General features: G+C 39.6%; 1 protein-coding gene across 5 annotated transcripts in view; it reads right to left on the bottom strand.

Moving 5' to 3' along the window:
• Positions 1 to 16,567, bottom strand: part of prom1a (prominin 1a) — a 191,928-nt gene that overhangs the window by 79,577 nt on the left and 95,784 nt on the right. For all 5 annotated transcript variants that reach the window (XM_060926840.1, XM_060926841.1, XM_060926842.1 and 2 more), the window contains 7 exons: positions 7,028 to 7,148; positions 5,134 to 5,197; positions 4,924 to 5,013; positions 4,539 to 4,762; positions 4,210 to 4,284; positions 1,588 to 1,651; positions 1,309 to 1,468 (listed from right to left, as the gene is read on the bottom strand). In XM_060926840.1, the coding sequence (XP_060782823.1) occupies positions 1,309 to 1,468; positions 1,588 to 1,651; positions 4,210 to 4,284; positions 4,539 to 4,762; positions 4,924 to 5,013; positions 5,134 to 5,197; positions 7,028 to 7,148 (798 nt within the window). The remainder of the gene's footprint in view (positions 1 to 1,308; positions 1,469 to 1,587; positions 1,652 to 4,209; positions 4,285 to 4,538; positions 4,763 to 4,923; positions 5,014 to 5,133; positions 5,198 to 7,027; positions 7,149 to 16,567) is intronic.

The following is a 16,567-nucleotide window of genomic DNA, read 5'->3' as shown; positions in this document are numbered from 1 at the left end:
ACAAAAAAAAAACACCTTCTTTTAAAGTTCTTTTGCACTCTGAAGCAGCTGTGACACAGAAAAAAATCCAACACATGGGCAATTCCATGTAAATGTCAACCTCACCATGCAAAAATAAAGCAACATGTAATACATCAAAACCACTCCCAGAGATATCACCTAGGCCTGTATTTTACAGATGTGAATAAGTTGAACCAATTTGTAACCAACCTAATATGTCACTGTCAGTCTTTCTTTCTTATAATGTAAAACCCAAGCTAAAATCAACCTTGATCATGTACAATTCTATATTATTGCCACAAGCCACAGAAATGTATGCTAAAATCCACAAAACAGCAAAACAATAGCCATCCTAAATATTATTTAAGAACTTTGATAGTTTTAGCTGATATTTAGAGAGTTTTTCAAAGGGTTATGGTGGTTAAATTGCTGATTTTCTAAACATATGCCATGTCTATTTCAGACGCGTCACATCCATAACGGAATTTCGTCACATCCATAACGCTGGCTTTTCCTTCCGAAACTCTGCATGAAATACAAAATATTTTAAACAAAGATTTTTTTAATATTCACCTTGGACCCCTCTATCAAATGGATATCTCCATTTCGACATTAGGTTTACAATTTCACAGAGTTTGATAAAAATGTACAGTCACCCAAGAAAAGTGATACTTTTTCTGTCACATCCATAACGCATCTTTTATTGGCATTTTCTGGCATGCCCTAGATGTACTATGGGAATTGTTCTTGTTCTATCACTTCTCCAGTATGGTACAGCCTTGAAATATGCAACACCTGTTTAAATACTGGGAGACAATAAAACATGCACTGGGTCATTTGTTGCCATTTTGAGTTCAAGTGTCACGTCCATAACGCTGGAATTGCTCACATCTATTTTTTTTTTGCTTATACAGTACACACCTACTTTGTCCCTGATTGATGTTTAATCAGTGCCAGCTTCATAGCAGTGACCGAGTGATTTAATTAATCGATAATTCTAACACTGATAATAATAATAATAGTACTAAAAGAAAACCTTAAAAAACTTTAATTTATATCTACAGAAATGTTGAAAAACTGTAGCTATACAAAGCATTATCCCAAAAAACAAAAACAAACAAAAAAAACCACTATATGCTTCAAGATCGATCAGACTTTCAATGAGTTGCTAATGAGCTGCAATCGGCTACTGAAACTGAACAGTTTGTTCATTTTTGCGTGATTTTATGAAAAACATTTAACACATATACAGCATGCCCGGAGACATCGCTGTGACCGAGACCTGTGTATCCGTCATGTCTGTCGTACCTATAGAAGTCCATTTTGTCGATCTCTGGGTACAGATCCTCAATTTGGGAGTGTGTGTGACTGATGAAAATGGTAACGTTGTTGACGACAGTCTGCACCGGAAACAGCTTGGAGAATCTGGTGATGTTGTTGCCGATGCCATTCAACAAACCACGGACTCCTAAAATCATTCAGAAATAAAAGAGGACGGAAAAGAAGGGAAATTCTCCAACATTTTACGATAGAAGTGCCGCACAGATTATTTATAGTGTCATGAGGGTGTTTACTTATAAACCTTACCTTCAGCTACATTTCTGGTCTGGTTTTTTACTATGGTTGGGGTGTCGTTGAAGGCTAAAAACCCCTGGAGGATGAGAAGAACATGCTTCAGGGAAAGAGTCAAACCTCGACCTTGCGCCAGAACCCTGAATAATAATCTCTATTTTTTTCGCGGTCCAACTCCTGCGCTCTGATTGGCTGGTGAGCAGGTCCATATCCTATGGTACGGACCCCGGTTACGGACCTCTGGCGACTCGCTCGTTCACAACAACAACAAACATAGGAGCATTTTTTGTCAACATTTATCTTTTTTTATAAGATTTATTTATAAGATTATCAAAAATCGTACACATTTTTGCCAGCATTTCTCAGGAAAATATTAATTTTACAGCATGGATAGCGATAACGACAGTGTTCACAGCGAACGCGAGTTTTACTACCCTGAGGAAGACAAAATAAAATAAAACATTTCAGGAGAAAGCTAAAAACCTGTAACTTGCTAACGCCGAGCAAAAACATGGCTGAATCCTGAATGACTCAATTTTGTATAAATAGGGGACTACATAGGCGGCAAAATGTAGTTTTTTTCCTGCCATGGAAGTGCACTTGTATACCGAGGAGGAAGCCATTTGCATTACAGCCGTGAATGAGGATTCAAAATGGCGGCTCGGCTCGGTTTTCCCTTTCGGGCGCTCTCGTTTTCTGTTAGAATTTGGTAAAGAAAAAAATAAATATATTATTTACCACCTTAAGGTCGGTCCGTATGGTGAAATACCGTGACCTCGGCCCAGAGGGCCTCGCTCAGTACTTTCAAGACCTCGGTCACGGTATTTCACGATACGGACCTCCCAGCTGGTAAATAACATATATATTAAACTAGGCTTAATACATTTCATGTTATAGATTGACTACAGCTAATAAGACTAATAGGAAAACTGTATAATTATAAACCTAAAATGAAAGTTTAGATGGTTAAACATAAAGACTGTAAAAATGGTATGGAAAAAAAATCAGTATGATAACCATACAACATGTTTTATAATAAACTTTTTTTTTCCATCACTTTATTTCTCAAGGAACATTATTGTACAAGAGTACAAGGGTTCAATTATTCTTCTCGTGTTGAAAAACTTGCATTTTTCATATGAAATACATTGCAGATCTGAGTGACATAGCAGATGTATCTCATTCAGAATGAATGGAATATATCTGATATACTGTACTACGAAAAAAAAGCCAGCCAATATTATTATTATTATTATTACTACACATACACATTCCTTTCGGGTGTTTGGCGCGTCTTTGTCTTTCAAAATTCTCTTAAAATCTTCCGTATTTAATGAAGCAAACCTGGCGGCCATGTTTGTTTACAAATTTGCTAGCGCGGAAGTTTTATGCCTCCGACGTATGACGTCATGTTGTCTTGACAACCATGCAATATCGTAAACCGTATTCAACGTTCATTCAGCATTGGGTAGAGTGACGTAATACACGTAGGATAAGTGATATGTGAACAATATTGCATGCTATCAAACCAAATAAATGAAGCTCGCTAGAAGGGAATAGAACACGTTTTTATTCCATTGAAAAAGTGTCCTGTACGGATAATAACAGTTATTCCACGAAATCGAGTCGTACATGAGCTGATAGAGCTATAAGCCGTGTATGATGAAATTGAGTGGAATAACTGTCTTATTCTATCCACATTCACTGGATTTTGAGAAACACAGCATTTTTATTCTTATTTTTTGCAAATTCAATCAATAAAAACTTTATACAAAACGTCTGACAAAAATCATTTCCGCTTAGAATGTAAACAAACCGGCAAAATGACAGGAGCAATTTGTGAAAAATGCTTTAATAATAATTCTTGAAAAAATAAAAATTCTTACCATCAAATGCTTTTATTCCATATTTTGCTGTTTTTTTTGGGGGGGGGGGGGGGGGGGGGGGTTGTTTTTGAGTCGAGTTTTTATTTCATCCTCGGTTGGTTCAGCAACACGCGCCGCCATTTTGTTTTTCTCTACTCAGGGTATATGAGCTGATATCTTAGTAGTAGCCAATCAGAGTGCACGATTGATCATATCCAGTGAATGTGGACAGAATAATTCCTGATATTTCACTCCGATGACGCCACTCCCAGTGTTTTCCTGCTGACTAGTCGCGCGTTATCAAAATGGCGAACTGGTTCAAAATTAAAATTCTTTTGATTAATTTGCGTATTTTTTGGGGATGTGTCCATATAATATAAAGAACACTACACAGTGGCGTGAAGATATGAAGTTTATTTTGTGTTGAAAATATTTTCATTCATTTGCTTCACTCACTCGTGAATATATACGTTAAACTTCCTATCTTCACGCCACCATGTAATATCATATATATGACCTGCCAAATCCAGGTGAATTGGTATCACTGTACAGACACAATAGCATGACAGATCTGTCCCCCAGAATGCAGAAAAGGGGTGAATACCCTCATCACGTAACCCCAAGAGAGAAAAATCATACAGAAGAGTGCTTTTAACAATTCAGAAGCTTGTAATTACTGCAATTCCAATATAGCGTTCTTGGCTTTCTTTTTAACAAAATGCATAACATCAAAAATCCGATGCTATCATTATACAACCCCACGCAGAAGTACCTTGTGAACTATTTGGCCGAGATTGGTCTTCAAAACATCGTCCACTTTGGCGAACTGCTCACTCACACCAGGCAGCTGAAACACACAAGCTCAAATTCAGCACTTTATAAACAAATTAGCGCTTTTGTTTGTATTCTGCTCAAGATAATCAATCCTCAAAACCATTTTCTAGTGTGAACCTTTACATGCTTCACTTTGTTCCTAATTTCCTTTTCTTTCTTTTTTGTAATGTCTATTAATATTATTAGTTTCCATAATTATTGTTTGGTATATTAATAATTTGGGTAAGATTTCATAGATTACATCGTTAAACTGAAGTTAAACCCCACCGCTGTGTAGTTAGCGCTGATCTCCAGTTGGCTGAGAGAGCTGAGGATTTTGACGCAGACGTGAACTGTGCGTGAAAACGAGCTAGCGCATGCCGGGTCATCGAGGGTGTTTGAGATGTCCATTCGCACCCTGCTCAGGTTAGACTGTAGCTGTGCTGTGCCCTCTTGCAGAACCCCCAATGTCACAGTGACGTTCTCCAGAGCCTCCTTCGTGTCCTGCATCACTACCACACACACACCCATGTCTCAAAGGATGTATTTGTCATGGTTACCCCCCTTTAGTGGGTCTTTCCAAAGACAAAAGACAAGTGTGAGGCATGGTTGAACTACAGACAGACAGACAGACAGACAGACAGAGAGAGAAAGAAACTGGGGAATGTTCTACCTCCAGCCATGTTCTGTGCCTCATCCAGGGCAGGAAGCACCACTTTTCCCAGCTCTTCATGTATCCTTCCCCCCAATAACTGACCTACATCTAACACACACACACACACACACACACACACACACACACACACACACACACACACACAGTTTACATGCAATGAAAACATGTGTTGCATGTAAAACACTGCAACCAACCTTATATACTTACTGTCGAGATCACAGAGCACCTGCTTCTTAGCAGTTCCATATTGAGATATCAGGTAATCGATTTGCTGGGAAAGAGATCGTACAAAACTAATTAACACTCTGTAATTACAGCAAATACAATTAAACTGGATTTTCAGAGGTGGACTATAACTGATGCAATATTCATATATAAATACATCAATCCTCTCATCCATTCATCAGTTCATCATCCACCCATTCACCGGTATGTCCATTTGTTCATCAGTCCATGTTTCTGCCCACCTGTCCAGCCACCCATTTATTCATCCATCCGTCTATGCATCAACCAATCCATCCATCCATCCATGCATCCATCAATTATCCATCTACTCATCTGCCAGTGCTTCTGTCCACACACCAATCCATCCATCCATCTCCATGTCTATACATTTATCTGTCCATACTTCTATACACCTTACCATCCATCCACTCATCCATCCATCCACTCATTTGTCTAGCCATCAACCAATCCATCCATCCATCTACCCACTCATTCATCTATCCATCCATCAATTATCCATCCACTTATCTCTATGCCCATCCACTCATCTGTCAATGCTTCTGTCCACAAACCAATGCATCCATCCATCTCCATGTCTATACATCCATCTGCTCATACTTCTATACACCTTACCATCCATCCATCCATCCATCCATCCATCCATCCACTCATTCATCCATCAGTCAACCAAGCCATCCATCAATCTCCATGTCCATCCAGTCATATGTCAATGCTTCCGTCCACACAGCAATTAATTCATCCATCCATCTCCACAGCTATCCATTCATCTGTCCATACTTCTATACAACTTACCATCCATCCATCAGCCAGTCCATCCATTCATCAATTATCCATCCACTTATCTCTATGCCCATCCACTCATCTGTCAGTGCTTCTGTCCACAAACCAATGCATCCATCCATCTCCATACATTCATCTGTTCATACTTCTATACACCTTACCATCCATCCATCCACTCATCAATCAGCTGGTCCATCCATCCATCCATCCATCCATCCATCCATCCAATCCATCCATCCAATCCATCCATCAATCTCCATGTCCATCCAATCATATGTCAATGCTTCTGTCCACACAGCAATTCATCCATCCATCCATTTCCACGGCTATCCATTCATCTGTCCATACTTCTATACAACTTACCAGCCATCCATCCATCAGCCGGTCCATCCATCCATCCATCCATCCATCCATCCATCCAGCGACTCATCCATCAGCTGGTCCATCCATCCATGTATCCACTCATTCATCTATCGATCAATCAAATCCATCCATCCAGCCATCCATTTATCTCCATGTCCATCCACTCATCTGTCAATGCTTCTGTCCACACAATTCATCCATTCATCTTCATGTCTATCCATTCATCTATCCATATTTTTATACACCTTACCATCCATCCACTCACCCATCAGCCGGTCCATCCATCCATCCATCCCGCTACACAGTCATCCATTCACCCATCCACTCATCAGTTGATCATCCATCCATTCAGCAGTATATCCAGCACCCTTCCATTCATTCACCTATCCAGCCATCATTGAGTTATTCATCTGTCCATGCTTCTGTCCATCCATCCATCTCCATTCATCTGTCAATGTTTCTGTCCACACATACCCATTTATATGGCCACGCTTTTCTGCAACCACCCACCCACCTCTTCATACATACCATCTATCCATTCATTCATCTGTCTGACCATTCATCTTTCCATCCATTTATCCATCTGTTCCTCTAACCATCCATCCCTCCGTTCATTTCTCTGTCCATCTAACACATTCATCTGTTTATCATCCCATCTCAATCCATCCATCTCTCCATGCTGTGTAATGCAGAATAACATCCAAGGTCTTACTGCTGGTGTGGTGTTGGCAAAGGTGTACAAGTCTCTCAGGTTACTGTTGATGAGCCTTCTCATGGTCTTCAGCTGTGAACTCAGGTTCTGATTGGCTGCATATGCACACAAGACCCCAGCTCTGGGATCAGAGAAAAGAGAAAATCCACTCAAAATCCTTCTACAATGCAGTTCTAGAATTCAGATAATTCATAAGAACACGGACAGCAAAACATCTGGAAATAACCAGCCAGTAGATGGCAGCACTGAAAAAAAAATCTACACATTTTCCATACGCATTACATCATTCACACTGAAAATCACAAATAATCACTGTAATACTCATTAGTAACATTTTGACCTGTAGATTATTGATACAGCTGTATCTAAAGTGATAATCTATCCATGCACTCATCCTATTAATAAGCCAGATCCAATATTTTAGGTCTATCCACAGAAAATAAAGCTGTACATGCTTTTGGAGCACAATGTGCAAATTAACAGGAACTTCATCTGGGAAAAAAAAGTCAACATTATTATTCAGATTGAGACAGAAATCATCTTCACTGATTAAGTTCAAGCAGCTTTATCTGAACATCACCGCAGGAAGCAGCAGGAAGTGCGGGTATGAAGGACAGCGACATTTTCATTGCTGTGTGGTGGAATAAAAAACACTTCGAAAAGTGTGTCAGGTTCACGAATCAGAGACTGAATTAGCAGCATGCTAGTTCTATAACTGGCTCATTTCAAGCAGAATCATTTAGCAAGGGCAGAGACCCAAAAACATGATGGCATCTGTTCGAAAACTGGGGAATTTTGGCCGCATCATGTGAAATGGTCCATATCTGAGGAGACGGTGGTGCAAAATGAGGCACCTTCAGGGAAAACAGAACTATAAAAAAAAATGAGAAAGATACTGAAATATGTGAAAAACATAAAAGACACCCCGTCTTCCTCATCAGCTGAGGGAAAAGTCACTCACAAGCGACTTTTCTTCAAGAATCGTCTTTTCAATCTCTCTTTACGCTAACGTCAATGAGGAAATAATCCCAGAGTCATTCAGTCAGTTATGGCCCTTTTCCACTACCCTTTTTCAGCTCACTTCAGCCCGACACGGCTCGCGTTTCGACTACCAAAAAACAGCACGACTCAGCTCGCTTCAGCCCTGCTTAGCCCCTAAAACTCGCAGGGTTTTGGAGTGGGGCTGAAGCGAGCCAAAGCGAGCCGAGTGAGGCTGGGGGCGTGAGCAGACACTCCCCTGTGCACTGATTGGTGAGGAGGAGTGTCCTCACATGCCCACACACGCCTCGCAAGCACGCTGGGATCTGTAAACACCGCAAACCCGGAAGGAGAAGAATTACGAATTACGAGAATTTCTGAAGCCTTATGCGCCTCGCCTCATCTATACGCTCTCGCCAGTATCTGTTGGCGTTGTCGGTGACAACAAGCCACAGCACCAAGACCAGCAACACTAACGACTTCATGTTTATTGTTTACTATTCGGGTCGTGAGACTACCGCTTAAAAGCTCACTGATGTCACTGTTTGCGCTGCTTAACAACATCACCTGACGTCCACCCACTTTCGCTAACTCCACCCAATATGTCCACCCACTTCCAGCCAGCACGGTTCAGCGCGGTTGTAGTCGAAATGCAACTCCAACAGCCCCGCTCAGCTCGACTCAGCCCAACTCAGCACGGCACGGCTCAGCCGCGTTTGTAGTGGAAAAGCGGCATTAGTTCTGTTAACTAAATATCATGAATTAAGTCTGTTAACTCTTTACCAGAGGCCAAAAAATGTATTTCCGTCTGTTCTGGTGGTGCCCACGTTCAGCACTAAATTTATTTCTGATGTCTCACTTCACAGTAGTCCGAATTTGCAGTTTTTCAGTAGTATCGTACTGTGCAAAAGTCTTAGCCCCATATTTTTTTTCCCCAAACAAACTTTGTTACAGATTTTTGGGATAGGCTCCAGCTTGCCTGCGACCCTGTAGAGCAGCTAGAGATAATGAGATGAGATGAGATGAGATGAGATGAGATGAAATGAGACTTCTACATTATTGAGTCGGTACAAAAACATTTTAGAGCCCAAACGTTCGTTTTCAGGCGCAAAATTAAATGTTACAGAAAAAAAAAGTTTGTATCAGAGCAGCATATTCCATAAGAGAGCGCTTTTCAGATTAAAAAAGAAAACATAATGAAGGCTACTGGGTTCGGGGGCAAAATTAAGAAGCGAGTGTGACAGTCAAAGTGTCCAGAAGAACTGTGGCTGGTTCTGGAAGATGCTCAGTAAAACCTACAGCTCATTTCCGCATAAAACTGCACTCGTTGGACCGGAGACTACTTTTTTTTTTTAAGCAAAGGGTCGTCTCACACCAAATATTGACTTTGTTCATTATTTTTAAGCCATTTTTGGTCAACAGCATTTGCCTAAGACTTTTGTACAGTACTGTATTTATTTATTTTTTTACCTAGCCTACTAGGTTTACTACCATGAGTTGTCCTGGTGGTTAGCATGTCCGCCTCTCGACCAGGAGATCATGAGTTATACCAAAGACCATCATAAAAATGGTACCTACTGCCAGCTGGCGAAGCACGCCGCAATACAGATGTGAGCAGGGAGTCAAACTCTTGCGGTTTCCAGAGGATTGGCCCCCCACTGTAACCATAGCCATGCAATGGGCGAGAAACAGAGGGCTACAGAAACTGAGATCAGCGCCGCCCAATGCATCTTAAGGGCCTGGGGTGTTTCCCAAAAGCATCATAGCACAAAGATGATCGTTAAATGGTAGAGCGAGAATCACAATGAACACACACTCTCCTGTTAAGATGCTCTTAGTGTTAAGAGGCTTTTGGGAAACCCTCTCCTGGTTAGTACTGGGACAGGAGACTGCCTGGGAAGACCAGGTCCTGGCACAGGAGGGACTTTGACTTTTTTTGACTAAGTTTACGATCAATAACGTTTTAGCTGTGCTGTCCATTTTATCTCTACACCAATGTTATTGTGTAGAGATGTGAACTGTTTGCCTGGCATGCGCTCGTACTCCTCCCTTTCCCATCATCTTGCTCACAAGCCATTAAACACAGGCCCCTTTTACACAACCTCTTCAAGGTGGGAATCTTAGGCCTTTATTCCTCCTCACGTTCTGTATAAACCATCCACATTTGGAACGGGCTGTGTGCGTTGTTCTGCCTCCGAGCCGAAACGGTTGGTAGTAACAGAGCTCAAATTGACATCTATGTAAAAAGTGTCAGGTCATGTTTGATGCTGACATTCTTCTTTCCGAGACCAGCACGAATTCAAACGTCTCCGTCTATGGTGTCTAAGGTCTGCACGTCTTTCTATTTCTCTTCACTTTCTCCTCCAACATATTTCTGATCCCCAAACTTGTTACTTGCACGAGTCTCTCCACTCTTCTCTTCCTCATTACCTTTCTCTCCGATTTGCTCGCTCTCACGCTCTCTCTCTCTCTCTCCGTTTGTGAGCGCAGTTTTCTGTTCCAGACTTTGTTCCCGCTGAAAAGCCAGTTAGGCTAAAGGACACAAACGTTATATACATATATTGAGTCTGTTATTTCACTTGTGTTTGAAGAGAGGTATAAATATTTACAGCTAGCAAAATAACTCAACACAGTTCACCCGCTGTGGTTTTTAAAGCAGCGCCGGGATGATTGGGGTGTTCATATTTCCAAAGCGTAGATACCGGTATCATCTGTTGAGACATGTCGCACCTCTGGTTGTGGAACGTCAACTTGCTGTACAAAAACATATGCTGGCACAGTTTTATTTATTTGGCTCACTGTGAACGACCAAAGCTGGAATGTTGAAGTGCCTTCTTTATGCCAATATTGTGGAATATGTGTGTAAAAAGGGCTACAGAATCACGATACTCTACACACAGAAACCCAATATCGAAAAATATCCGATAAGTCGATTTCCATTCCACCAGTGTAATGAAATACCAACGTACTATTAGGAAGAGTTAAACATTTAAAACTTTCTCTGCTGAGTGTGTAAGCGCTCTTCTCCATTTTGATGATGTGATGTGGCACAGGAGCTTTGTGGACATTTTGACAGCCAGTACGTGGCTATTAAAGGACCTGATTAGCCTCAAGCCCGTAACTATCCAACAACTCGATCAAAAGTGTGAGTGACATTCACTGTGTCAGAAAAATCGCACCTGGATAGTAAAACATCTTTAAGGAGACGGACTGATGTTACTGCTACGTTTGTTAAACTGGATGCAGGCAGGCAGCCAAAACAAGGTTGCAAAGTGGCCAAAATAAAAAACAATTCCATGTTGTTTTGGTGGAATATATTTGTGCTTTCTCAAATCAAGACGTTACTGGTTGAAAACGGTAGCCACGGTGACTTCAAATGTTTTTTTTTTTTACTCTGACACACACAGAATAAGTTTAAATTTTTAATTACGTTTACTGATCGTCATCAAAAAAACTAGCAAATCTGTATATATACAGTATGTATTGGCATGATTTGTTGTGCCCTGAAGCATGATACACAGGAACTGGACAAGACGAAAGTTTCAAAGTTCAGAGAAGGTGACTCCTGTTGCTTCATCGTCCCTCTGGACATCAACACTAGCTGAGGTGACTCGTAATGAAACTTGTAAACTCCTAACCACAAAGAGGCTTTGTTATCCTCCCTCCCTCCCTTTTAACATTTGTCCTTCTTCCCTTTCAGTAAATATGCTGTCTGTCTGGATCAGCCGGGTCTGGAGATCGGAGTTACGGAAGAAATGATGTGGAACTAAAGATGATGCGAGTCCCTGAGACAATTAGATAGGAGAGACAACACGTTTTTATTTAAATTAAAAAAAAAAAAATTACACCCACTCAAGGAAAGGAGCTCACAATTAAATCAGAGAAACTTGAGATTACTATTATTATTTTTTCCTTGAAGCTTTTTTTGAGAAGAAAAAAAAAACCCACCATCACTCAGACATGACAGCTCCAAAATAAACGTGTAAACAAGACATGATACCTTATTACGACAATGTTGGCAGGGCAGGAGGAGAAACATTTGCTGCCATTTTTAGACATTAGCTAATTGTGTCTGAAGCAGGAAGACCAAAAGAACATCAGATCTGAAATTATACACACTTCGTGTGCAGCCTGGAGGGAAGACAAGACAACGCAGTGTGTGTATTCAACCATTCAAATTTCATGCTAATCATTTTGGGCATTGCACTCGTACGCTTTAGGATCATCTCTTCCCAGGAGATTTGACTCTTCGTTTGTTGTCAAGTTTATTAAATTAACTAATTCTCTTTCTAAATGGCGGATTTTGCACTCACCTAGGTGACTTTTTTTTTTTAATCTAAACACAGACAGTACAGCTAATCTCACACACACAAAAAAAAATGGGTCTGTCTCAGAAACTGGGTACTGTGGGGGAACCCCACTAAATATACCCACAGTCAATAAACTATACGGTTTTGAATGGTGATGTTGGTTTTAATTTGAAATAAAATGATGAAAGAAATAATACAGATAAAACTAAATCTTTGATGTGAATACTCGATTCAGAATTTGGCAAAAATTCTGCAAATTTGTGGAAAAATGGCGGCTTGATCTGGGACATGATAAACGGTTGACTACATCGCATTCCCTTAAAAAGGTTGTAGTCCACTGAAAAGTCTACAGTTATCACTAATTGTATTTTAAGTTGTAACTTTATCCACCTAAGGATTGGTGCGCTCACAGAATAATCATAACCGTAATAAAACATCATGCAAAATATTTGATCACCATTGTAACTCCATTTTCCGCAGACCCCAAACCCAATACGATCTAAACGGAAAGCCTCAGGGTCAAGGTCACGACCTCACCAAAAGTAGTAACTTAAAATCACTACGCCATATAAACATTTAGTTATAAATCTGCAATTTTGTTTTTTAAAAAGAAAGCTGAAAGTTAGGTATAGAATATGTTTCTTACAGAATATGTTACGATGGTAGCTGGTCTTGTATGAATTTCTGAGCTATAAAATGAGTTGTGGTCTATTTTTTACCGTAGCGTGTTATTTGTGTGCGGGGAAGGACACACATTAACAATTTGCATGTGTCGAATGGAATTTTCCACTCCAACAGTTAGAAGTTGATCGTGCTTCCATTTGCGGTCTTTCTGTTACGCGGGTGATCTGTTCGGACGTTATCGCTGAAAAGGTGAGTTTTGACAGTTTTATTTTGTTTTAGTCTTGCAGTATAAGGCAATAGAATGTTTCTTTTTCATCTTACTTTCATATTTCGTAGTGTTTGCGTATTTTTGGCCAATATTTTCCAACCATGGTCAATTTAGATCAAACTTTTGATAGAATCTACGGCCAGTCATTTTGCCCCGCCCCCGCCTCGCGCTCCGTCCGGTGCGGTAGCGATGCCCCGTTGCTCGCGCGCCGCAGCAGAGACCCGCGCGACCTTCAGCCGGTACAGTCGCTGTTCTTTTACCAGCGCTGTTATTCTCATCTTTCCGGTGTGTTCTTGATTTTTCCATTGTGTCCTATTTCGCCATATCAAATACACAAAATGCATCATATTATTCATATTTAAGTGAACAATCAATTCAGTCATCATAACTTGGCATTTTTAACCCAAGCAATGAAAAGAGGAAATTTATTCAATATTTTCACTCATCTGTGAAGGAGGGGCTTTAATTCTTCATGATGTAGTTATTTTATGTGTAAATCAATTTTACAAAAGCATTTGAATTGTAATAAAAAAAAAAATTGTCCACAGTGGAGGCCAGATAAAGCAAGATACTATCTTTATTCTTATTAAACATGACAAAATAAACATTGAGTGTTAGGTAAATGCAAAAAAAAAAAAAAAGTAAAATTTGAAAAAAAAATTTTTGACCATAATGTCCGAAATGAGAGGCCAGTTTCTGAGACGGACCCAAATACCCTGCACATGCCCAAGCTAGCAATCTAGCTAGCTATTAACTTGTGTCATGCTGCTAAATAATGGCTTTTTAAAACTTTTTTAAAAGGTAATCTCATTGTTTTTGGTCTAAAAAATGTTTCCAGCTAAGTAGTTAACTTAGCTAACGTCCTCTCTGTCACCCAGCAGTATTACAGTTTTCCAGTTATCCATAATTGAGCCCAAGCTAGCTAATATAAGTGTAATTAATACATTTGAACTTAGTACAAGCAAACTGCTAACATTAGGCTAGCTAGTGTGAAAAATACTGTGGAAAAACAGTAGCAAATGTTGCTCTAAATCATGGCATCAACTCTTATTATCGATGTCGCTAAGGTAAAGTTGCTAAATGATAACGTAGAAGTGTTTTTAAGGCATTAACAGTTTTTTTTTAAACTAAAAAAATCGTTGCTCTCTTAGTCATTAGCTTAGCTAATGTCAATTATTCAACATCTCATCATAGTCTTGTTAGCTGAGTCTGATAACAAGCTAGCTGAAGGTAAACTATTATATTGTGTAAGTAGCATTAGCAAGCCGCTAACATTAGGCTAGCTAGTGTGAAAAATACTGTGGAAAAACAGTAGCAAATGTTGCTCTAAATCATGGCATCAATTCCATTATTATCCATCTAGCTTAGGTAATGTTGCTAAATGATTACGTGGAAGTCTTTTTTAGACATGAACAGTTTTTTTATCTTAAAAAAAATGTTGCCATTTTACTCATTAGCTTAGCGAATGTTATTTCTCCAGCATCTCATCATAGTCTTGTTAGCAGAGTCTGATAAGCTAGCTGAAGGTAAACTAACTATTATATTGTGTAATTAGCCCTAGCAAGCCGCTAACATTAGGCTAGCTAGTGTGAAAAATACTGTGGAAAAACAGTAGCAAATGTTGCTCTAACTCATGGCATCAACTCTTATTATCGATGTCGCTAAGGTAAAGTTGCTAAATGATAACATAGAAGTGTTTTTAAGGCATTAACAGTTTTTTAATCTAAAAAAAAAAAAATTGTCGCTCTCTTGGTCATTAGCTTAGCTAACGTTAATTCTCCAGCATCTCATCATAGTCTTATTAGCAGAGTTTGGTAACAAGCTAGCTGAAGGTAAACTATTATATTGTGTAATTAGCACTAGCAAGCCGCTAACATTAGGCTAGCTAGTGTGAAAAATACTGTGGAAAAACAGTAGCAAATGTTGCTCTAAATCATGGCATCAATTCCATTATTATCCATCTAGCTTAGGTAATGTTGCTAAATGATTACGTGGAAGTCTTTTTTAGACACGAACAGTTTTTTCATCTTAAAAAAATGTTGCCATTTTACTCATTAGCTTAGCGAATGTTAATTCTCCAGCATCTCATCATAGTCTTGTTAGCAGAGTCTGATAACAAGCTAGCTGAAGGTAAACTAACTATTATATTGTCTAATTAGCCCAAGCAAACTGCTAACATTAGGCTAGCTAGTGTGAAAAATACTGTGGAAAAACAGTAGCAAATGTTGCTCTAAATCATGGCATCAACTCTTATTATCGATGTCGCTAAGGTAAAGTTGCTAAATGATAACGTAGAAGTGTTCTTAAGGCATTAACAGTTTTTTAATCTAAAAAAAAAAAATTGTTGCTCTCTTGGTCATTAGCTTAGCTAACGTTAATTCTCCAGCATCTCATCATAGTCTTGTTAGCAGAGTTTGGTAACAAGCTAGCTGAAGGTAAACTATTATATTGTGTAATTAGCACTAGCAAGCCGCTAACATTAGGCTAGCTAGTGTGAAAAATACTGTGGAAAAACAGTAGCAAATGTTGCTCTAAATCATGGCATCAATTCCATTATTATCCATCTAGCTTAGGTAATGTTGCTAAATGATTACGTGGAAGTCTTTTTTAGACACGAACAGTTTTTTCATCTTAAAAAAATGTTGCCATTTTACTCATTAGCTTAGCGAATGTTAATTCTCCAGCATCTCATCATAGTCTTGTTAGCAGAGTCTGATAACAAGCTAGCTGAAGGTAAACTAACTATTATATTGTGTAATTAGCACTAGCAAGCCGCTAACATTAGGCTAATTTTCATAATGTGTGCACTCTTCGAGGTTTTCTCGCAAGATACTTTTAACCCTCATGTTCCCAGATTTGTGGAAATCAGATGGAAAATGGAGTTGGAAAAGTTGGGAATTGGACTGTATGAAAATAGTTGCCGACTTATTTTTTTTTGGGTGGAGGGAATGAATGGAACAAAATTTAAACATGTTTGTTAAAGCCTGGAAGGAAGATGTAGGAGGGAATCAGTTTTATTAATTAAACTGTTCTAGTTTCTGTGTTCTTCAGTGTTGTAATTTACACTCGCATGCCTCGGTGTCATCTCTCACCAGGATACAACAGCTGTTCCTTCATTTTCTAAAATAAAGCGACAAAAGTTTCGACTTAATTAAGCTGCTTCATTTGTGTTGGTTCGCTGCACGGGAAAATGTGGCATGTCGTTGGTGGGTATGAGGCTCGTTTTTCCACTGTACAATGCCCTGCTGTACTCCTGCTATGTTCCGAGCTGCCTCACTGGGGGCTGTTCGAGCTCTGGGTGGGGGTGAGAACCCCATTAAATGCCTTTCTAAACAGGAGCCGACCCACCGGGCCCAGTTT

Source organism: Neoarius graeffei, chromosome 8, assembly GCF_027579695.1.
Source record: "Neoarius graeffei isolate fNeoGra1 chromosome 8, fNeoGra1.pri, whole genome shotgun sequence".
NCBI classification, from domain to species: domain Eukaryota; kingdom Metazoa; phylum Chordata; class Actinopteri; order Siluriformes; family Ariidae; genus Neoarius; species Neoarius graeffei.
This window is presented reverse-complemented; position numbering and strand designations above follow the sequence as displayed.